General features: G+C 35.9%; 2 protein-coding genes across 2 annotated transcripts; both read right to left on the minus strand.

Moving 5' to 3' along the window:
- Positions 1 to 8,390: 8,390 nt before the first annotated feature.
- LOC127800613 (protein SRC2 homolog) lies at positions 8,391 to 9,323 on the minus strand. Its single transcript, XM_052335325.1, has one exon. The coding sequence runs from the start codon at positions 9,283 to 9,285 to the stop codon at positions 8,473 to 8,475; it is 813 nt and encodes a 270-aa protein (XP_052191285.1). The 5' UTR covers positions 9,286 to 9,323; the 3' UTR covers positions 8,391 to 8,472.
- Positions 9,324 to 24,319: 14,996 nt separating this feature from the next.
- On the minus strand, positions 24,320 to 25,139 carry LOC127800614 (uncharacterized). The gene has a single exon (XM_052335326.1). The coding sequence runs from the start codon at positions 25,084 to 25,086 to the stop codon at positions 24,523 to 24,525; it is 564 nt and encodes a 187-aa protein (XP_052191286.1). The 5' UTR covers positions 25,087 to 25,139; the 3' UTR covers positions 24,320 to 24,522.
- Positions 25,140 to 25,349: the final 210 nt, after the last annotated feature.

A 25,349-nucleotide genomic window follows, 5' to 3' on the forward strand; every position in this document is an offset into this window, starting at 1 on the left:
ATATGTAATTTTATAGTTAACGTACATACAAATTTGTACTTAAATAGATTTATTGTATACCGTTATTATGTAATTTTTGACATGTTTTATGCAATTTCATAGTTAACGTATATACTTAAATAGATCTATTGTTTTCCAATGCAGATCGACAAAATATAGTATGCAATTTTGGTTGGAGAATGGCATGGTGGCGTAATCAAGGGTTATTTGAGGCCACTAGGACATGATTTAGTTTAGAGTTGCTTTGTATGTGCTTTTGTATGATATTTTGTAATGAGACGAGACAAGATTGATCTTTCTAAATGATGTTGTACTTAAATAAATCTTTTAAAGTTGTTGATGATTTTTTGTTGTGTGGCAATATATACAGGTTATTTGTTGTCATTGGTTTTGATTGTATGTGTAGCTTTTTAAATCTTTTTTTTTTTTAAAATTGCCGGCAATTTTTAGCTTTTGCCGGCGATTAACTTTTACCGGTGGTTTTAAAACAGCCGGTAAAATAAATCTTCCTTTGCCGGCGGTTTTAAAACCGTTGGGAATGATTAATTTTGTCGGCGGTTTTGATAAACTGCTGGTAATTAATTTTTTCCGGCAGTTTTCAACCGCTGGAAACCTTTCCCGACGGCGGTATTTTCGGCGGTTATAATTACCACCGATAAAATTTTTACCGGTGGTTTTTCAACTTTTTCTGACGATTGTTTAACCGCCAAAAAAAGTTAAAACTCTTGTAGTGTAAGAAAATATATCTTATTTTTTAGATAATATTCATCACAAATAGATTACTTTTAATTATAATATATATATATTGGTAATTGAATTATACTCATCACAAATATATTTGATTTTTTACATAGTACTTTGTTGGCATATGTAATCTTTACCCCAGTAATTAAACCATCCAAATAAACACGAAATTTAGAACATAGTCACAATTCTAATTACACTAACTTAGTGTGATTCTTAGGGTGTGTTTGATTGCAAGCATAGAGATTGTATAGAAAGAAAATATTTTCTAGGTAATTAAATTGTCTAGAATTAAATTTCAGAAAAAATGTTAATTGAAGGTATTTGATTGACTTAATTTTTTACATATAAATTGTTATCTTTTTTAGTTTGTGATGTTTGATTGTCATTATTTTTCATAAAAATAATCACATACACACATGTAGATAATCAATAATCAAATATACAAAATAATCAAATATATGTATATTCAAAAATAAATTAAATATACATACACAAAATATTCAAAAAATAAATCAAATATACATACACTTAGCAAGTTCAGCCACAGCCATTGTTGTCGTTCAACCACAACCACTACCATTGTCGTTCAGCCACTACCATCGCCTCCATTGCTATGATGGCCGTCACCAGTCGCTGGATCGGGTTAATCTCTTTCTTTTCCATTGATGGGCGGTGTAATACCCCATGTTTAGATAAGGTTGCCACGTAATAAGTTTAGAATACCGAAAAATTGAATTGATAGCAGTTATAAGTACCGAATCAACTGCAGGGAGTGTCTCGGGGTAGAATTATCTAAGAAAAATGATACAGTTTCGATGAGCGTTCCGAGATAGAATTTATGGTATCGAAAGAAATCTGATCGGGAATATTTTTCGGTACAGCTAAAATGCAGCTGCCATTTAGGCTGCAAAATCGAATCGTTGCAGGAGACTCCCGAAAAATCAACGGAACCCTAGGGGGCTCCAATTTTGCGTAATGAGCAACCCTTCAGTGGTTTCAGAATGAAACGACAATCCGGTAAAGACACTGGGGCGAAATCGTCATTTTCAACTAAGAATTGGATTATTAATTTTGTGTTTTCGGTATTGTAATGCAAATAAATTCGATTTTTAAGGGCATAGTTGCAATTAGATAATTATTTAAGTGAAATGGAAATAAATTTTTAGAATTTAAATATATAATTTTTATTATAATATAGAATTATATATATATGTATATAAACGTGCTGTGCGTGCATAAGTGAGGCTGCCTTGCAAATGTAATGGCTTTGCGAAGCTTCTGTGAAGCTTTAATGGCCGAGATTTTGGCCGCAAAATGGGGAGATTGTGGCAACGAGATTTGAGGGTATAGCAGCAAGATTTATGGAGATTTTCATATTAAATGATGTGCGTGGTGGGTAAGCAATTCAACAGTGATACTTTTGTGGAGCCACTGCCTATAAATTAGCAGTGATCGTGGCCGAGGGAGAGGCAGTGCGGGATCGTGGGATGGAGAGAGAGAGAGAGAGAGATAGAAAGCAAATGAGGGCTAGAGAGCATCAAGCGACTGCCATAGCCGCAAGTCCAAGCTTCCAGCAAGCTCAGCCATGGCAGCCGAGCGAACAACATCAGCAGCGTGGAGACGCTGAAGCTCGAGGGAACAAGAAGCGCGCGGTAATGGCCAATGGAAGCTCGGTAGCAGGCGAGTAGCGGCTGTTCATGGAGGACAAGGTGCGGCGAGCAGCAAGCTGGAAGCTCGCAGGAGCTGCGAGCAGCAAGATCGCAGCGGCTGGTTCGCGGTAATGGTGGAGCTGGTTGCGCGCGGAGGAGTTGGTGGCAGCCATGGTGGTGGCTGGCGATGCCGGTGGCAGCGGGAGAAGGCCTAAGCATTGGCGGCGGATGGGCATGGCCGTGCCCAGCCCAAGTTTGGGCGTTGCAGAGAAGAATAGAGGAAGGTGGAGAATAAGGTGAATAGGAAGAAAAAAAAAAAAAGAAAGGAAAATAGGAAAATGGTGGGGAAAATCTTAGAAAATCCCGAAAAAATAGGAAATTATGTTTCAGTTATATTCCGGAGATTTTGGTAAGAAAAATGGCTCGGCCACGCGTTTCAAGGATGTGGATGCATACCGAGAAAGCCGGAGATGCTAAGTTAAGGTGAGTAAAATTTCCTAGAAAATTTCATAAATTTAAGAATATTATTTTATGAATTTTCATAGAAGAATATTTGAGAAAATATTTTAAAAATATCTAGTTTGGATTTATTGAGGAAAATTAGGAAGAAATAGAAAAAAATTAAAGAAAATACCAGAAATTATGGAAAAATAGGTTTTAATGTTTATTTAAATAATTATGGTAATTAGGATACTTTGAGGCTGAGGTTGAAGAGGCTCGTGCAAATTTTGAGGTTGGCATGCAAATCGAGGCAAGGCATGGATATCAAGGTAGCTCGATAAGCTTGAGAAGGTAAGTGATACTCCCCAATTAAAATTAGTTTTATGGAAAATGCTTGGTTAGTAAGTGGTTTATGTTCCTCGAAAATATTTTCATTATATTGACATGCCCTGATATGAATCAATCACATAGACTGCATACATGACATGATTATGAAATGTATAAATACACGTTGATATCATTGATCACTCGCATTTGAGGCCGTAGGGAGTACAAACTGGCACTGCTGTTCTATCAAGGGTACACCCATACACCTCAGCTTCGGAAGAGGGGGCCGCAAAAATGGTAAGTAGCATGAGGGGTGCATTTGACACCTATAATGAAAGACATTGCATTCATGCACGAAATATGTTTTCTATACCCTTACTTAGATGATTCATCATCTAACTTGGGTTTTGCCCCTGGAATATTCAAACGTTCCAGGTGGAGATTGTAGCAGATACGAGGATAAATGAGACATAAAATGGCACTTAGCAGAGTGCATGAGAAATGAAATGTATGTAACATAGCCCATGTTTTTAAATTCTGCTACTTTAGATTCTGAATATTTTGAGGAATGTTGAAGGTGTAAGAATTTATTTATGATTAATATTAAGATATTAGGTTTCGATATTTGTTTCCGCATTTGATGTGCATAATGATTCTCTTTCGAGAAAAATGATTGGAAATTCTGGGATGGATTCAAGGAATGATATGATTTAGTTTTAGTATTTGAAAGAAAAAATTTATTGTCTTAGAATTGTCTCAATTTATAACGCGCCCGAAAAAGCGAGGCGTTACAGGCGGTCGCTGTTACAAGTCATTGTCATTGCAAGGCTCTAGATCTAGCTGATCCTTTTCTTCTCTGTTGATAGGCAGTGGTGGGCCATGGTGAAAAAGGAATTTCAGCTATGTGGTGAGTGAGTTTTTCCATTTCTATGAAAAATTCCATCTATCTCCCATGAGAAAACCAATTTCAGCAAAAGTGGGAAATAACATCATGTGACCACAAGTGAAAAAATATTTTTTTTGAAAAATTTGACCAATCAAATACCTCAAAAATTGAAATTTAAATGAAAAATAATCATTTTCTATAAAAAATATGACTAATCAAACAAACCCTCATTATCATTTCAAACTTTCAATATCATCCATGGGAAAAGAAAGTAAGACACTGACTATTCAATATCACATCACATGTAATGAAACATAGTAGCAATTTTACTAAAATAGTGTTTGTTAAATAAGATTTATATAAAAAAATATAAGATATGGAAAATATTTCAAGCTTTTATTATTTTCAATTAGTTTTTTAAATATATCTAACAACTATTGAAAAGAAAGTCAAGTAACTTTTTATCTCAATTTTTTCAAATATACTTATCTCCACTCCCTCCCCTCCTCAAGATAATCATATTTTTTTTCTTACCGATAAGAAAAAGTGACATTTGTATTTTTCAATACATTCTAAAAAATTTAACAAATAATTTGATAAAAATCTTAGAATATTTTTCAATCTTATTTTGACCATTTCATATTTTGTTCTAGAAAATATTCTAACTTTATTTTGGTACATCTTTATCTTATTCATTTTAGCAAACGCTACCTAAAAAGAAAAGGATAAATGACAAAAAAAATTCAAACAATTTCGCGAATTTGTAACTTTATCCAATCGTTTCAAATATTGTATAAATTGTATCTCAATTGACTCAATTTTATCCAACACCTAAAGTCGATTTATGAGACTTGTGTCATTGCAGACGTGGCAAGCCACATGTCATTAAAAAAATAAAAATATGAGTGAGACTCACATGAATACACAAATTATTTTTCATATTACTTTTTATTCTTTCTTATGTGTATTTGTGGGTTCCATTCATATTTTTTATTTTAATGATACATGATGTGTCAAATCAAAAATGACACATGCCTCGCAAATAGATTAGATAAAATTACACTTAATTTAGCTAATTGAGAAATAATTTTTAAAATTGAAACGGTTGAATAAAGTTATAAATTCATAAAAAAAAATTGAATTTTTTTTTTTTGGGTTGCTATTTACCCAAAAGAAAATCATAATAAACGTTACACCGTATTATATGATGGAACATAAATATATCACCGGCCAACAATCTTATCTCACCAAGTAATTAAGGGGGGTGACATGTTGTACCATATGATCATCACATAAAATAATGTATTTTTAATTGTTAATTAACAAATATGTAAAAGAATCTACCCTCGATCCAATTTTAAATCTGATATCGGACCTACAAATAGCCCTTTTCGGGTAAACGGGGTTCCAACACCATTCCTTTAAACCCCACTATTAGGGAAGAATATATATCAAGGAATACCAATTCTTCCTTGATGATCATCAATTATATTTATACTGAATAAAGACAGTTTCAAATGCATATATATAGAATATTAAGACTTATTTTAAATATCTAATTACTCGAAAAGTTACAAATATTTTCTGGGCCAGTCTGCTGATTCTCTTACCTCATGCTGCAATATATATCTGTATATATATATATATATATGCATGGCCATGGATTAATAATATCTCTGAAAAATCTAAAAGTGCGAGGCCACGAAGATGAAGGGCCTCTCGATCTCAGAACTACTGCATTGCATGGCATATATGGCATAAGAGTACCAGACGACCAAAGCCAGCTCTAGCTCTTGTGGCCCTAGCTAGCTAGGTAGCTTTATATATATATATATATTAAAGACCAAACTCATGAGAAGACAAATTCGGATCTCTCCTTCCCCATCCCTTCATTTGGATAGGATGCCATCTTTTCCACCCTACAGCTTCCATGCATGAATTTTCCCTTTTTTTCTGGATATATATGAACCCCAATATATATTAATTAAGCTATACATATACATATATATATATATAGAGAGAGAGAGAGAGAGAGAGAGAGGGATGATACATAGAAGCCCATGCAGGGGAGGAATTTAAGAGGCATTGAGATTGAAAAATAGCTATCATTGGAGTTACAGATAGAAATAGTAAATTTAAGATCTCAACTTCGGACGTCTCATTAATTTATTTGACACATTTATTAATTTTTTTTTTATTTTCTACGTGAAAAGTACACTTCCAACAAGGGGAGGGCTGCTATCCGGCATATCCTATAAATATATATATATATATATTTATTATAAAACATTGTTTAGCATTTAATTAATTTGTGCAAATTAGTTTTGAAGTGGGGATTAATGTGTTAATTAAATACCAAATAGCCAGCCAATCACATGAACTATTTGTACCCATCCAATCCATTCGATGCCCCTCTTTATGTATCATCATTATCATCATCTTCTAGCAACAATTATTTGAATGACAAATTTTACCCGATTTGTAACAAATACCAATGTGGGTAAGGTGCTCACAGTCACATCTATTCATTCATATGATCATATAGACTTTATTTTATTCATTTTGCATATATAGAAGAATACAGGGCCGGCCAGCCAAAGACACTACAGGCACAGGAAACGGAAAGAAGGTAAACCCAATGCCAATTAATCCACTACCATTCATTCCTATTAGAACCATTAGTTTGTCCCAAAAAACCACACCATATATACCTACCTACCTGTTACTGAACTCCAGTTTTGGTGATTGGAGATAATAAGAGCAGAGAGGCACACCAATACAGATTTATCTCCCTACCCTCAATTACTGGTGAGCCTATAATTGAGTCTGTTTATGATTCTTTAATCAAGTTATCTTACGAGTTAACAACCCAAATTTTATTGAGTTTTAACTTGACCCAGTTACAAATCGAGTTTCAAATCTAAACTCCACTTTTGGTGATTGGAGATAATAAGAGCAGAGAGGCTCACCAATTCAGTCCTAGCAAACCCTCAAATGGTGACAACTGACGAATTGAAAGACTATACATTTGCCCATCAGAGGGGGAAGAAAAGCTTTATATTCTATGCAGCGATCGACAGTTTGGCACGGAGAATCATTGATTTAGATGCCAAATAATGCAGTCAGCAATGAAGATAAATATAGCATAAAGCAAATCGTCCATTGTCGCCACATTCTATTGTCCTTGGGACAGAAATTAATCAAATGCTGGAGTTGAAACCCTAACCACACTAGTAACCTAAAGCCACCAGTACGAGTTAAGCCCAAGGCACAATGGCACACTAGGGGAGATCAAATCCAAGATATTGATGAGTTCAAAGTTCATCCCAAGGTTTACACCCACCCACTCTGCTTGGATAACATACGCTCGCTGCTAATTAATCCTAACACAGTTTACCATAGCGACTAGAATGAAATCTAGAAGAAAATTTGAATTCCCCTCCAAATGGTAAAATTAACACCTCTGCTCTCCCCCCCCCCCCCCCCCGGCGGGGCCAAAAAAAAGAAAAGAAAAGAAAATAAAAGTTTCATGGCTTGACCTAAACAAATGAACAACTACTTGAAACACTATGATTCATGATAATTGTACTTTACTAAGAGACCAGTTAAATAACAAACATGAATAGTTGAATTAACTGCAAACATGAAACCATAGCACAATATCATCGTCATTCATTACAGAACGGCGGCATCTGCACGCAAGAATAAAAAATTATCCTCAAACCCAATTACCATTCCAAGAAGAAACACTACAACACTACAACTCATATCAAGCAATGCTGCGAGAAAGAAGAATATCTAAAATCATATGCTATTATAGATAAGTCTTTACACTAAGCGTTAAGCAAAATTATAAAGAGTTCAGTGTTTATACGAGGGACAACAAAATCATAATTTGAAAAGAAAAAATACAAACCACTAGCATCTAGAAAAGCATATTTTTGTTTCTTAAACCTTTACATTTTTTCTTGTGAAAGAATGGAAAAAACAAAGAGTTAGTCAAATCTGGTTCTTGTATGAAGGGTTGAAATACAGAAGACACTTGAATCAGATTGTTCTCTTTCCTAAATGGTATCCAGCAAAAATTATTACATAAATTTTTCAAAACTCAGGAGTAAGCAGGAGAAACAACAGGAAGTATAGCAATGGCATCTACATAAAAAGTCAACTAATCACATCTCAAACAACTTCGAGATGGCCACCGTTATCATGTTCTAAGAGCAATTAACATACAGACATGCAAAATTATAGTGCAAGATTAGAGCCATCTAAAATTAAATCATACCCAATTCCAAGAACCAAACTTTATTTCCAAATCAACATAGCCCACTAACCACAAGTCCAATCAATATATCAAGGGCCTTAATGCAAATCATTGTAATCATCCGATAATACATGAAAATCCCATATGTTACATGAAAATCATCCGATAATATTACTAATACCGTCCACGATCAGCCCGCCAAGCACTTCTCCCATCAGCCCACCCAACAGCCCAATCTCAAACCTGTTGTTTGCCGCCGGTTGCTGCGCTGGCTGCGGGTACCCATATCCTGGTTGCGGCGCGTACGCGTACCCAGGCGGTGGATAGCCCCCATAAGGATGCGGCGGCGGGTACACGTAGCCCGGATGCGGCGGCGGGTACCCGTAGGCCGGAGGCGGTGGCGGGTACATGTAGCCCGGATACAGTGGTGGATATGCCCCAGTATTGTAGGGCGGTGGCGGCGGAGGTGGATATGCCCCAGTATTGTAGGGCGGTGGCGGCGGAGGTGGATATGCCCCAGTATTGTAGGGCGGTGGCGGCGGAGGTGGGTATCCATAGCTCGGCCCCGCCTTAGCTGCTACCAATGAATCCCCCATCGCAGTACCCGGATACGCCGTCGACGGTGCATCATGCTTAGCGGCAGCCGATCCGGCGAATTTCTCCCCCCACTTGTAGGAAAAACTGAGCTCGCCCATGGGCTCGCCGGAGAGCTTTATCACCGGGCAAGTAAAAGACTGGAGTTTTCCTGTGTCGATGGAGTCGGTGAGCTTCTTGACCGGGACGTAGCCTTGAACGACGTCCTTGTCGAGGCGGAGGTTGAAGATGAGGGTGAGGCGGTTCTGGCGGAGGGCGGACTCGTCGACGGTGAACTGCATGGGGAAGTTCCGGGTGGGGTTGGTGTTGCCTTCTCTGTCCACGGCGGTCTTGGCCGGCATGACGTTGATCTCCACCGTTCGAAAGTAGCACCCCATCTTGATCTGAATCCGAAAATTCAACTCACTGAACCTCACAATTTGTGTATCTGAGAGAGAGAGAGAGAGAGAGAGAGAGGAGGGGGGGATGAATAAGCATTCTTCCAAGCGCACGAATTCACTGTCACACCATCATTTTACTCTTGTCCTCTTGTACAGTTGTCCATGCGAACCCTTCACGCTCACCTACCACCCTCTCATGATATATGGTTAGATAACACTTTCATATTTCAGATAATTTAAGAAAAATATAATTTCTAGTAATGAGTGATTCCACAGCCTTCCAATACCGTATTCAAATGATCTGTAAGTATTTTTTTTATTTTAAAATTTATTAATTAACTTATGAAATCATAATATGCAAGATATCAATGGCTGGCCTCCATTGAAGGTATCAAAGGCCTCAAGTTTTAGGGAAACTACGGTTGTTTTGCGAATAAATATAATTAATGCTTTCATGAAATGTTGAACTAAATGGTTTTTGCATAAAATTAACTTCTTTTGATCTTTATGTGTGCAGATTGTTATAATGCTCACTTCAGATAATATAACGTTTGTTCAAGATGATAAAATCTCTCGTACATACTTATAAATTCATAATTTTATAATTTTATTCTCCTAACATTTAGTTTATTTAGTATGTTTTAGGTTTTATAGTGTTTGTTTATAATAATATTTTATATATAAGACATTAGTGGTAAAGTTTAATAAATTATGTTTAAAAAAAATAAAAATAAATCTCACACATTTATTATTTTTTTTACATATATTTATATAAATTTTATTTATTAATTTTGTAAAAAAGATAACGAAGTATTGGAGCAAAAGTGAAGCAGTGAGCCATGCATGAAATTAGAGTTGAAATTGGAGTTGAATTGAAGATTAAATATAATATTTTAATAAGGGCTCACATGTGCAATTGAAGTTAAAATAGAATCCTATAAAGCTGTGACGTTGAAGGTACAATTGAAAGCAACAATCTATATAATAAAACAGAACGGTTTTTGAATTGTCTCCAATGTATATATATTTTGATGGCTGAGATCAGTTTCTCATAAATTGATGGTTGAGATTAAAATTTTTCCCGCCCATTCACTCACTCACTGTGTGTCTCTCTCTCTACACTTCTGTTTTTCTGTCCCACAGACCCGGGGCCCCCCCCTCCCGCCCTCACATCTCATTTCTCCCTCGCCCACTCCCTCACTCAATGTCTCTCTCTCTCCCTCTCTTCTCTCACAGACCCACCCACCCACGCCGTGCCGCCTCCCCCCTCCCCCAATCACCCCATCTCGACTTCTTCCTCTTGGACTTCCCCATATAGGCCTCACTATCTACCGAGGGAGGGGCCCATTGGCTTTACCGCCGCCTCCAGCCCGCGGTCCTTGCGCTGTCGCCGCCCGTGGTGCTTGCGCCATCGCTGCCTTAACTTCTACCGCTGCCATCAGCACTTGCTCCGGTTGCAGCCATGGGCCTTGCTACCGCTGTCACCGACGTCTTAACGTGGTCATCGTTTGCTGCTTCTTCCTCTTTTGGCTTTCTGGGTTTACACCCTGATGCGGCATCAACTGAAATTACTAGAATACCCTTGCGCTCTGATAGTCTCACCTGCCACGCGGACCACCTGAGAGACCGACACGTGGCAAGTCAACACTCCGGAGCGGAGCCCGGGAAATCCGGGCCGAACCGCAAGACCCGTTCCAGCTTGACCGGGATTCTCGGGGGTCGTGCCCGCTCATCTCGGGTACCCCAAAACGGTTTCGCCTATAAAAGACAAGGACTCTCGCCAGGTATGGACAAGCTCTACAGCTCTCTCACTTACTACTACTTGCTTCACTCTACTGATTTGAGCGTCGGAGTCCACCCCGGGGGATCCAAGCCCCGGCCCTCCATTGTCTTGCAGGTCCTACACCCGAGGTCCGACATCCCCAAGTCCGAGGTTCCATTCCCGAGGTCCAGTCGCAGAGGTGGCACGTGGTGGTCGGTCCCAAAAACCATCATCACACCCTTAATTTTTTCCAGGAAAAAGCTTTCTCCAGAAGCTCCCATATATATATATATATATATACATATTAAAGGGCTGTTGGAATTTTTCGAAGGAAGAACGCACCACTGTGCGTCGCACGCACAGCGTGTTCTACGCTGAAAACGCAAGGGAGAAGGGAAGAGAAAGCTCTCTTGCTGCCCAGCGCACTTCTGAAATTATTGAGGAAGAAGACGCTGCAGAAAATCGGGAAAGCTATCGTGCGCACTTCTTGCTGCTACCTTCTTAATTCTTATTTTAATAATAATAATAATATACAATGTTTATATATACGCAGCCTGCACCTCTTTTTTTCAATCATTCTTTCCCTTTTTAATTCCAATTAAGGCTTTTGAATCCCAGCGGCACCTTCTGCCACAAGCTTTTTGTGTGTGTTAAGATGATTAATATAAAATTTTATTAAAATAATTTATTTATAAATTTAAGATAAATTATTTTAATAAGAAAAAATAGATAAATTTATTTTGAAAGTTTAAAATAAAAAATTATGTAATTTTTTTCTTAAAATTATATAAATATCTATATAATAAGGCAAGACTGTTTTTGAAAATGTGTAGAGACAATCTATCTTTGTGTGGCTGAGATCCACGGCTGAGATCAATCAACGGCTGAGATCCACGTCTCCCCCCCCCCCACCAGCGTGGCCGCCTGCCCAAAACCATCCCATCACGCCTCTCTCTCTCTGTTTCCCCCTCTGCCTCTCTCTCTCACTCTCTGTTTCCCACCCGCCCGCAGCCATCGTCCCTCTCTCTTTCCCCTCTTTCCCCTCTCTCTCCATCTCTCTTTCTCTCTCTCACTCGCGGCCATCGTCCCCGCCCCTCACTCGCGGCCATCGTCCCCGCCCCTCGCCCGCGACCATCGTGGCCGCCATCTTTCTCTCTCTGTCTCTCTCCCTCTCTCGCCGCCATCATCGTCGTCGCCCCTACGCACCCACCCCATCGTCGCCGCCCCTCGCCAGCCCCCTTCTCTCTGTCTCTCTCGCCTCCGCGTAGCCCACCCACGCCATCGTTGCCGCCGCGTCTGCGCACTGCCGTTGCCCCCCGCCACGTCGCCGCCGCCCACTTCTAAGGTTCTCTCTCTCTCTATATATATATATAGATATATATGTATATATAGATTTCTGTATTTGGTGTTCACTTCCAGGTCTTCATTTTAATTTAGTGTTAATTTAATTTAGTTTAGTTTATGTGTGTATTTGATTATGTGTGTTAATTTAGTTTAGTGTAAATTCATTTAGTGTTAATTTAATTTAATTTAGTGTTAATTTAGTGTTAATTTAATTTATTTTAGTTTATGTAAACAAATATGTGTGTTAATTTATGTACATTTCATTATTTCTATCCTATTATTTTGTGTATTTTTTATAGTGTTTTATGTTTAATTTAGTGTATTATATAGATATACACGTGTGTGTGTTAATTTACTGTTTTATGTTTTGTGGACATTTAATATTTTAAAATTATTAATTTAGTGTATTATATAGATTTACTGTTTTATTTAGTTTATTATTTAGTTTAGTTGACTGTTTTATGTTTTAATTTAGTGTATTACACGTGTGTGTGTGTGTGTGTGTTAATGTATATTTGATTATGTGTGTTAATTTAGTTTAGTGTAAATTCATTTAGTGTTAATTTAATTTAATTTAGTGTTAGTTTAGTGTAAATAATTTAGTGTTAATTTAATTTAGTTTTGTTTATGTAAACAAATATGTGTGTTAATTTATGTACATTTCATTATTTCTATCCTATTATTTTGTGTATTTTTTATAGTGTTTTATGTTTAATTTAGTGTATTATATAGATAAACACGTGTGTGTGTTAATTTACTGTTTTATGTTTTGTGTACATTTAATATTTTAAAATTATTAATTTAGTGTATTATATAGATTTACTGTTTTATTTAGTTTATTATTTAGTTTAGTTTACTGTTTTATGTTTTAATTTAGTGTATTACACGTGTGTGTGTGTGTTAATGTATATTTGATTATGTGTGTTAATTTAGTTTTGTGTAAATTCATTTAGTGTTAATTTAATTTAATTTAGTGTTAGTTTAGTGTAAATTAATTTAGTGTTAATTTAATTTAGTTTTGTTTATATAAACAAATATGTGTGTTAATTTATGTACATTTCATTATTTCTATCCTATTATTTTGTGTAATTTTTATAGTGTTTTATGTTTTGTGTACATTTGATATTTTAAAATGTTAGTGTATTAATTTAGTGTATTATATAGATATACACGTGTGTGTGTGTTAATTTAGTGTGTTAATTTAGTTTAGTGTAAATTCATTTAGTGTTAATTTAATTTAGTTTAGTGTAAATTAATTTAATGTTAATTTAATTTAGTTTTGTTTATTAATTTAGTGTATTTCATTTAGTGTCTGTGTTAATTATGTGTATTTGATTATTCATTATGTACATTTGATTTAGTGTATTTCATTTAGTGTCTGTGTTAATTATGTGTATTTAATTTAGTGTATTAATTTAGTGTATTTTTTGTACATTTGATATTTTAAAATTATTAATTTTTTGTACACGTGCCCCTGTAGTCGCTCACACCTGTCGTCGCTGCCACCCGGCCACAGTGCAGCTCGCCTCGCTGTCCCCGTCGCCCCTACCAACGCCACATATGTGTATGTATTTCTGTGTATGTATGTAATGTACGTCAGAAATGATGGTATTCGTTGTTTAAATATATTTTGTGTGTTTGTTGCTCATTATTAGATTGTGAAGGAAGTTGTCAAATGTTTAATGTTTAATGTTTTCAGTTTGGAATCTAATGTTTGCAAATCTATGTATATATTTCTATTTGTTGTTCTTTGTTTAATGTTTATGTATGCATAGAAGCAATATAATGTTTCCTTTTTATATTTTGTGTTTGCAAATATATTTTGTGTGTTCTGGAATCTAATGTTTGCAAATATATTTTGTGTGTTTGCTGCTCATTCGAGTTATGTTTGGAATCTAATGTTTAATGTTTATGCAAGATCTTAATGTTTAATCCATTTGACAGAAACGTTCTCATCTCAAATGAACTCCATTTGCATTAATATTTAATGCAAGATTTCTTTTTTACTGATTTCCACTCCACTTCCCATTTCACTTCATTTTTTAACTATTTCCCTCTTTTCACTCATTTCTGCAAAGATTTCTTTCACATAATTCTTAATGCAAGATCTTAATGTTTAATTCATTTGCAGATAATGTTTAATCCATATAGATTAACAGAAATGTATATATATAGCGTTTTTGTCAAATGAGCATTTTAAATCTTAATGGGCGTTTCTGTCAAATTTTTAATTAATGAGCGTTTCTCTTTTTATTTGAGTGTTTATGTCAAATGAAGTGATATTGGAGCGTTTCTCTCTTTAGATTATAGAGCATTTTTTTTAATTCAATTTTTTTATTTTTTATTATACAACGTTATACAATAATTTTAATTTTTATTTTTATTCAAAATTTAATCTTAAATTGAATTAATAAATTGAGAGTCCAAGTCCAATTGAATGGAAGGCCAGTAATCACGTGCAATGGGAAGGAAGAAATTAAAGTGGGCCATGGAAATTGAGGGCTCACGCGCTGCACTTGATATATATATATATATATATAATATGTTACGAAGGCAGCATGTGACGAAATCAATTGGAATTGTCACAGCGCCGAATTGGAGAGGATCGCACGCAAGAAGAACAGACGGAGCAGGGGCGCTTGTTCTCTTCTCCTTCATATGTCTTTCCTTATTAGGTGTTTTTTTTTTATTTTTTATGAATTGCTAAACTTTTATTCTAATTCAAGGATAATTAAAGTTTTGATTTTGTAAAAATTATGAGATCGAATTAATTTTTATTATTTTTTATTTTTACTCTATTTATATATTTTCTATATTTGTTGAAATTATTGTTTCGATTAATTAATACAAATGGCCCATTGTATAATTATTAGAATAATATATCGCCAATTAGAAATCTAAATTCGTAATTGTTTAGATATTCTAATATTAGTGACAATTAACATAATTGATTACGGATAAGTTTTCAACTTATGTTAAGGAGATATATAATCTAGTTTAAATGAATCGAGCTTATGTATTCATTGATTAGAATTTGTCGTCTTTCTCGTAATTAAAACTGTTGATAAATTAAATTTTAAGAGCTTGTTTAGGGTTGTTTATCAACAAGGGAAATAATTAATGATCTTGTCTTGATTATCATCAAAGTAAAGAGGAATAGGTTATTAGAGCTTGTTAATAATCATAACCAATACCAATTTAGTGAAAAAATGGAGAATTTTATTTTTGCATCAATGATCAATTTCTCGAATCAATTCTAAGATTATCCCTTGGACTAGATATTTGCTTAACTGATTTTTCGTTAATTGATATCCCTGCATTTGTTTTATTTTAAATTATTTAAATTCCAAAATTTCAAAACCCCCAATTGTTTTTTTTTTCTATTTATTTTAATTTTTCAAAAGAATCAATCTAACCAATCCCCGTGGATACAACATTGCTCATCACTATCACGACATTGCTCATCACTATCACAATTTATATTTTTAAGAGCAATAATTTATTATTTGTTGGATTCGACACCCACCACATACCCACATCAAACAAACTTGATACAGACATGAAAATATTTCTTTTCTGCGTATATATCAATCATATCTATAATACAAGATTTTTGGTCAATTCCTTTTTTTTTTTCCTTATTAACTATTATTCTAAGACTAATAGTTAACGAACAGTAAATGTACATTGTTTTTAGACAACGTGTATTTATAGTTTATAATTTTTAATATTTAAATAATTTTATTAATTAATAATAAATGCATTGTCTTTTAAATCATTTAATCAACTAATAAAATTATTTAATTATTAAAAATAAGATACAATAAATACACATTATCTAAAATCAAAATGTGTCGTACCTCGTCCCCAATCCTAAACTCAAACCCCAATACCTCACCCAAAATATAATAAATATACATTGTTTAAAATCAAAATATATCCTGCCGTCCCCAACGAACCCCAATACCTTACCCAATTTCTTGACTTGTTCCTTAACTTATTCTTTTTAATTTCTGAATGGATATCTTTACAAAATTCGTATGCATTAAACTAATGGAAAATAATATGGATGAATGGAGCATTTTTGTAATAGACCCCACGCTTATTTTTTTTTCTTTTTTTTAATAATATTTATTAATCAAGATATAAATAAAAAAAATAAGATATAAAAAGTATTCTAAAAATAAGTATTTTTCATTGTATTTATTAAATTTATTTGAAAAGATGTCATGTAATTTATTCTTTTAAATTTTTCAAATAAATTTATCTTTTTTTCCTTTTAGATAAATTATTTTAAATTTTATAAATAATTTATCTTAATATAATCTTATCTTACTTATTTTAACAAATGCTAACTACCTAAATAAATTAGCATTAAATATTAAGAAAGCAAGTTAGTTAAAAGCTTTACAAAATATGATTGATTACCCGAGATTGCAATTTAAGGATCAAGCAAAAGATTACACAACCCATCTAATCATTTCCAAAACAAAGGATAGTAAGACAAGAACGAGCTAGCCAATATCAAGTCAAGATAACTTGCTAGGATCAACAAGAACGAATAGATTACATAATCCATCAAATCATTTGCAAATCCATACACACCAAGGTAATAATTAAGCATAGCCCATTCATACTGATTTGCTAGGACTATACTTGACTAAATGCCCGCAAATTAAGGAAAGTTGTAATTACTAAATTTATAAACCCAATAAATAAGCTTACTTTTCCTCTATTTGTGTATTTGTATTTGTATTGTACGCGTGGCAAGGGATAAAAGTCGTGCACGAAATGATGGCCCCACTTTGTAATGGAAGTCAGTCAGGGGCTCACTAATAGGGTTGGCAATAGTTCGGTTTGGTTTCGATTTTTGTCAAAATCATAACCAAACCAAACTTAAATTACTAAAATCAAAACCAAACCATTACCCATTTGATTTTAAAAATTTAAAACCATAACCAAACCATTTAGTTTCGCTTCGGTTTCGGTTTAATCATGATTTTTTTAGTTTAATCCATATCAACAAACAAAGACAAATAGCATTCATAAATTTTTTTGATAATTTCACAACAAACAAAGATAAATTTAATAAAGTTACCTTATTCTTGCATAAAGTTACAAAACTTATTGGATATAAAATCACATTTCCAAACCTACAATTGTTAAGATCAATAAATTAACATGTGCATAATTAAATTGTAATTTAAGCTAAAAAAAATTAGCTGCGAAAGTTAATACCTTCATCAACAATATTAATATATTCTTCGTAAATTGATGCATATCAATCTGAAATGAATGAGCCAACTCCATCTAACAAAATTATAAATATAAAAAATAAATTAATATGAAGAGAAATGAGGTAGAGAGCGAGAGGCAGCGAGGGTGAGAGAGATCGAGGGCGAGCGAGAGTAAGAGCGATGCAGAGAGCGAGGGCGATTGGCGAGCTCACGCGGAGGAGCAAGAGAAATGAGGCTGAAAAGGTGAGAGAGATTGAGGGCAAGCGAGAGCAGGGGCCGAGCCCTAGCAAGAGCAAGAGAGATCCAGCGAGGGCGAGCGAGAGCAAGAGACATGAAGAGAGCAAGGGCGAGGGCGGGCGGATGAGCGAGAGGCAGCGAGGGTGAGAGAGAGTGAGAGTGAAGTTAAGAGAGGAAGAAGAAGAGAAGGGAGAAGGGTTTGCAAGCAAGGCAATTGGGCTGGGGTGGGCTAGCCTCAGGTGGGCGGGGTTGTATGTAATATATATTATATATACATATTATACATATTATATTATATATATAATATATTATATATATATTCGGTTCGGTTCGGTTACCCACCATTCGGTTCGATTTCGGTTCGGGTTTTGATTTGGTTTTAGTGAAAACCATAACCAAACCATACCCATTGAAATAGTGTTCGATTTTTCCCCGAATCAAATCATTACCCAGTCAAATAGTTTTTAACCGCGTTGACCGGTTTGGTTTCGATTCGGTTCCCCACGATTTCGGTTGCAATTGCCATCCCTACACACTAGTACTACCGCATGACCCTAACAAGGGATAATATAATTAATGACCTAATTAAGTAGGTTAATTAATGCACTCTCACAATTAATCTTTGAAGCTAATTAAAAGGAAGGGTTTAGCAATTTCATGAATGAAGGATCGATCACATTACGTACTTTCTCAAATGGACTTGAAATGTGAATCAATGGATCATAGGGTCCTGTGAGGTCGGAATTGCCATTTGCCATTGGTGAGGTCGACGGAAATAATGGGGCAGATGGGACAATTATTGGTAGTGAGACTCGACGAGACGAGTGTGAATTTGCTAGAGAGTAAGAGTTTCTGTGATATGAATCAACTCAGCTTGGTAGGGGAATTCGACCAAATCCGACAAGGTTCAAATATTGGATTTGATCAAACTTGCTAGGACCGGACAGGATTTGGCCAAATTAATCAAGCTCAAAGAGAACCAACCAGATCTAGAGAGATTTGTTGTGGTCAGATCAGATCTAAGTAGATCCAAATAGCATCATCATCGTGGTCTGATCAGATTCCACGAGATCCAGTTGTGGATTTTTTATGAAATTTGTAAGAAAATTTCATAAAAACAAGAGCAAAATCTTAAACAATATTTATTGAAGAAAACTTAATTTATTTTTAATAAAATTAAAATTCCATAAAATATACATGTACAAAATATTGTATCCTCATAATTGAGTTTGTCTTTTAAGTTTGGTTAAAAGAAGTTGTTACACTCACAAAAATTATGTGAGCAATTTACAGGTTGGCACCTAGGCGCTAAGTTTGACCTCGGTGCCCCGCCCAACTGGCTTGATTTGATTTCCACTTTCTCTTGAAATTTCATATATTCTGCCTAATCCACAACGATCTCTTCAATTAACGTGCCGACCACCCATCCGGTGATCTTGTTACAAAGCAAGAGCATGCATTTGAGGGTAAGGTTGCAATTGAGTCAAGTAATGTTGAGTTGAGTTTTGCTAAAGTCAAGCTCAACTTACTAAGATAGTTTATAAGTTTGGGTTTGAGTTTAACTTGAGTTCGACTCGTCAATTTGAGCTCTGGCTTAAGCTCGAAGAGAGGAAGCTATGCGGAGAAGAATGAGGTGTGCAACAATAATAGAGAAGGAGGAGATGTGTGGTGGTGGCAAAGAAAGAGGTGTGCAGTGGCCGGCAATGGCCCCACGATGATCAGCTTCAAAAAGGAAGAAGGAGTGTGGCGACGATAAGGAATGAATGTGTGCAATGACAAACAAGAGCCCCATAATGATTGGCTTCAGATAAGGAGCAAGTGTGTGACATTGGCGAACGACATTATAAGAAAAATAGTTTTTATTGACGGAATTTAGTGATGGAACTATTCCGTCACTAATTAGTGACGAATAGCGACAGGTACAACCCTCCTCGCTAAAAAGTCCCGTCGCTAAATTTCAATGACACCCTTTTTAGCGATGAAAAGGTACCCGTCACTAAATCCGTCGCTAAAAAATTTAGTGACTGAATTTTTCATCATTAAAACGTTAATTTTTTATAGTGACAGTAACTGTTGAGATGGAACCTGAAGGCTACAACGACAGCAAGTGAGGATCGATTGTGGATTCGTTTGTCTCTTTTTCATTTCTTTTCTCTTTAGCACTTCAATCTTCGGTTGATCTAGAGTTTGATTATAATTTCTAGGTGATGAATTTACATGGTGTGTTTAGTTAAACTTAACTTCGAAGAAAATTTAAGCGAACTTAACCACGTCAATTCTATATTGAGAAACTTAATAATTTTATTAACAATTAATATGTCACAATTGTTATATTAATTAATATAAATTGCAATTAACTTATGATATGTAAAATGTAATTTTTTTTATTCTTTTTCATATTATATATGGAAGTAATATTACATAATTTTTAATAGTAGTTTTAACTGTCATGCCAGTTTATAAATTTTGTCAGTCGATACAATAGTTGAAATGTGCATTTAACGTTGTCTGTAACAAGTAGTTTTTTAAAATTTAATGTAACACTAGTCAAGTAAACTATGTATAGAGTGAGATATGTAATTATTTGAGGAAGTTTTTTTTGATACTCAAATAAAATATGACTTTACTCAACTATAACTTTAATTTAGTTAATTAATAATTATTAGTCGAGTAAGATTTATGTTTACCCGATTAAGGAATTAATTACTCAATTAATATTTCTTCTTAGTCGTCCAATGATATAAGTGTAGAGACTTGTCATTTTAATCTAGATTTATTATTTGATTAAAGGATATAGTTATTTGATTAATGTATCGCTAATTACTCGATTAACTTTTTAGTTACCCGAGTAATATTTGTTCTATCATATATTCGAGTAAAATAAGTATGTAACCAATTAATCGCTTGAATGTTCAACTCTTACTGAATTAAAAAAATAAGTTAGTCAACTTCAACACTTGTTACTCAACTAAATATTTCATTACTCAATTAAATAATAATTATTCTTTGTTAAACTCATACATTAGTTGATTAATATTCAAATCACAACATATCTTATTATTAATATATTTTAATGGAGAAAGTATATTAAAGTTTTTATATTTAATTTCTCATCATCAAAACGTTCTTAAAATCAAATTCAATAAAATTTAATGATATTAGTATAATAATTTAAATTTTAATACTTTTATATTAAATGATATATTTATAAAATTATGAATAAATTTATTAATATTGTTATTGCCAAAATACAACAATTAAAATTTGTGAAGTGGGGTCCACTCGAGCTCAGTGTCGGGTGAAGTTAGGGTGCCGTAAGAGATGTTGCTTCAAGGGAGATTGCCGTTAGGATACTCACCGCAAAGATTTGCCACTAGTTCTCGTCACGAGCTCTTGCCACAAGGTCTTGCCACTAGCTTTCGCCACTAGCTCTCGCCGCTAGCTCTCGCCACGAGGTCTTGCCACTAGCTCTCGCCGCTAGCTCTCGCCACTAGCTCTCGCCACAAGGTCTTGCCACTAGCTCTCTTGCCGCTAGCTTTTGCCACTAGCTCTCGCCACAAGGTCTTGTCACTAGCTTTCGCCGCTAGCTCTTACCACTAACTCTCGCCACAAGATCTTGCCACTAGCTCTCACCACAAGGTCTTGCCACTAGCTTTGCTGCAAGTTTCGCCACAAGGTTTGGCCTTCGCCGCTAGGTTTGCCGCAAGAATTCGACCTTGTTAATGCTGAGAAAATGGGTTAGAAGGCTTGCGGGAATCTTCCCCGCGAAGACCCTCCGATGCCAAAGTCAGTCTCGAATCCCGATGAATATTCACGAAAAAATAGTAAAAGTGTATTCAAAGTGTCCAGATTTTACCAAAATTTTTGTCCACATTAATGTCTTGTAGCTGGGTATTTATAGGGCACGATTTTCAAGGGTGGCGGGTGTCGACACGTGGCGGTTGCTGAATGGGTCAAAACCAAAAGGGGGAGGTTGCCATGGAGCTACCTCGAGAAGGCTCGTGGCTGCCTGCCGCGAGGCAGCCTTGTAGCTGGCTTCGTGGCACATGTTGCCGAGAGGCAGCTTGCCTTCACGGCTAGCACTTGCCGCGAGGCAATTGGACCTCGCGGCCAAGGTTGCTGCGAGGCAGCTGGACCTCGCGACAAGTTGTTGCCTCGCAGCCAAGGTTGCCGCGAGGCTGCATGCCCTCGTGGCAAGGCTACCGCGAGGCAGCTCGGCCTTGCAACCAGCGCTTGCCGCGAGGCAGCCCAACGGCTGGCCCTCGCTGCTAGCCTTTGCGACTATAGTCTAGTCGCCTTACGGTAGCGGATCACGACTTCACGGCAAGCTGAAAAATTCTTTCATTTCTCAAATTTTTTTCCATTTTTTCTGTGGCACAGCAAATATATTTATAAATAAATTTACTGGTGAGCCTATAATTGAGTCTGTTTATGATTCTTTAATCAAGTTATCTTACGAGTTAACAACCCAAATTTTATTGAGTTTTAACTTGACGCAGTTACAAATCGAGTTTCAAATCTAAACTCCACTTTTGGTGATTGGAGATAATAAGAGCAGAGAGGCTCACCAATTCAGTCCTAGAAAACCCACAAATGGTGACAACTGACGAATTGAAAGACTATACATTTGCTCATCAGAGGGGGAAGAAAAGCTTTATATTCTATGCAGCGATCGACAGTTTGGCACGGAGAATCATTGATTTAGATGCCAAATAATGCAGTCAGCAATGAAGATAAATATAGCATAAAGCAAATCGTCCATTGTCGCCACATTCTATTGTCCTTGGGACAGAAATTAATCAAATGGTGGAGTTGAAACCCTAACCACACTAGTAACCTAAAGCCACCAGTACGAGTTAAGCCCAAGGCACAATGGCACACTAGGGGAGATCAAATCCAAGATATTGATGAGTTCAAAGTTCATCCCAAGGTTTACACCCACCCACTCTGCTTGGATAACATACGCTCGCTGCTAATTAATCCCAACACAGTTTACCATAGCGACTAGAATGAGAGAGAGAGAGAGAGGGGATGAATAAGAATTCTTCCAACCATTATGTCTCAAACTATAAATATTTTTTTAAGTATCCTGGGAAAGCTCATACTTGTCCAATTGTCCATGCAAATCTTTGACGCTCACCTACCACCCTCCTCTTGGATCATATCTCACACCATCACTTTACTCTTTTCATCTTGTCCAATTGTCCATGCAAATCTTTCACGCTCACCTACTCTTGGGATGATTCAATAACACTTTCATATTTTAAATAATTTAAAAAATATATAATATTTGATAATAGGTGATATTCATGAGTCCTCCAATACCATAATTTTTTTATTTTAAAATATATTAATTAACTTATAAAATCATAATATATAAGATAAATACCTCGTTTGGGTGCGTTTAACTTCGAGATGTTATCTTGTCAGTACTCTTCCATGGAAACTGGATATATGTATGTATGTATATTGTGAGGGCCACAGGGAGATATCCATGCACGTGATGTCTCTACGTTGCTAGTAAGCAAAGCTTGTGGTTGGCTAATCCTCACGTGACTCCCCCATTTCTCCTTCCCCACCACTTTCTGGCTAAAGCTAGCTACTTTCAAAAACAATATTTTTACAGAAACTTTATACAAAAAATGCTATTGAAATACGATAGATTGTGATTTTTTTTTTTTTAATTGTGTTTCACTATGATTCATGATAATTGTACTTTACTAAGAGACCAGTCAAATAACAAACTTGAATAATTGAATTAACTGCAAACATGAAACCATAGCACAATATCATCGTCATTCATTACTGAACGGCGGCATGTGCACGCAAGAATCAAAAATTATCCTCAAACCCAATTACCATTCCAAGAAGAAACACTACAACACTATAATTTATATCAAGCAATACTGCGAGAAAGAAGAATATCTAAAATCAAATGCTATTATAGATAAGTCTTTACACTAAGCGTTCAGCAAAATTATGAAGAGTTCAGTGTTTATACGAGGGACAACAAAATCATAATTTGAAAAGAAAAAATACAAATCACTAGCATCTGGAAAAGCATATTTTTATTCTTAACTTTTACATTTTTTCTTGTGAAAAAATGGAAAAACAAAGATTTAGTCAAATCTGGTTCTTGTATGAAGGGTTGAAATACAGACACTTGAATCAGATTGTTCTCTTTCCTAAATTGTATCCAGCAAAAATTATTACATAATTTTTTTAAAACTCGGGTGTAAGCAGGAGAAACAACAGGAAGTATAGCAATGGTATCTACATAAAAAGTCAACTAATCACATCTCAAACAACTTCGAGATGGCCACCGTTATCATGTTCTAAGAGCAATTAACATACAGACATGCAAAATTATAGTGCAAGATTAGAGCCATCTAAAATTAAATCATACCCACTTCCAAGAACCAAACTTTATCCCCAAATCAACATAGCCTACTAACCACAAGTCCAATCAATATATCAAGGGCCTTAATGCAAATCATTGTAATCATATTCTTAAAGCAGTTAATACCAAAAATCCCATATGTTACATGATCATTGTCATTCAAAATTGAGCGGCACCCACATACAAGAACCGAAATTTCTCCCCCAAATCAACAAATCCCACTTACCAAAACCATCCAATCAAACCCCTTTTCCTCAAAGCTCATCCTCCATCCTCAAGTACTCCCCAATATCCGCCTGGCGCAGCACCACAATCCCGTTCGGGTCCATCTTCCTGCAATCCTGCGTCGACTTCGCCGCCACCCCAAATCCTAACGGCACATCCGCCATGGAGAACACCACCACCCCATCTCCGGGCGAAATATTCTCCGTAATCCGACCCAAGCCGCCCTTCAGCACATGATTCCCGTACAGAAACGACATCTCGGAGGTGGGCTTGAGCCAGACCTTGTGCTTGGCGTTGGCGGCGAGCAAGCCAAGCCCCTGGATGGTGAGGTGGAAGCGTCCACCTTTCGTGAACTTGCCGACCTGCGTGCCGAGGGCGACGAGGTTGTCCCGCTTGATGTTGGTGGCGCGCCTCACGAGCGACTCGCTGACATAGTAGACGTGGTTCCTCTGGAGGCGGAAGCAGTAGCGGCCGGGGCTGGGATCGGGGCCCTCGTGCGATGGGTTCTCGACGATGTTCTTGAGGTTGTTGCCGGTGAACTTGAAGATCTTCTCGAAGACCTGCGTTGTCTCGTTCTCGTCCAGCGGCCTCATCTCGTCGGCGCTCTGCAATACGCGAACAAGTGGAAAGGATTAATGAAGAAGCTAGGGTTCAGTTCAGGGTTTATTATTATTATTATTATTATTATTATTCCCATCATCTCTTCTCCTTTTCCTACTCCTCTTGTATTGCTTAGGCTAAATGATAAAATAATAAAGTAAGAATTTATCATTTTTCATTATTTTAAAAATGTGTAATTACTTAAATGTCCTTTGATTCATGTCTATGGTCCATCCATATACCATTTATATATAAG

The sequence above is a fragment of the Diospyros lotus genome, chromosome 4 (assembly GCF_014633365.1).
Source record: "Diospyros lotus cultivar Yz01 chromosome 4, ASM1463336v1, whole genome shotgun sequence".
Lineage (NCBI taxonomy): Eukaryota > Viridiplantae > Streptophyta > Magnoliopsida > Ericales > Ebenaceae > Diospyros > Diospyros lotus.

What these genes read in the sequence shown, in the direction of transcription:
- LOC127800613 (XM_052335325.1), bottom strand. Translation starts at nt 9,285, where the DNA reads ATGGGGTGCTACTTTCGAACGGTGGAGATCAACGTCATGCCGGCCAAG.
- LOC127800614 (XM_052335326.1), bottom strand. Translation starts at nt 25,086, where the DNA reads ATGAGGCCGCTGGACGAGAACGAGACAACGCAGGTCTTCGAGAAGATC.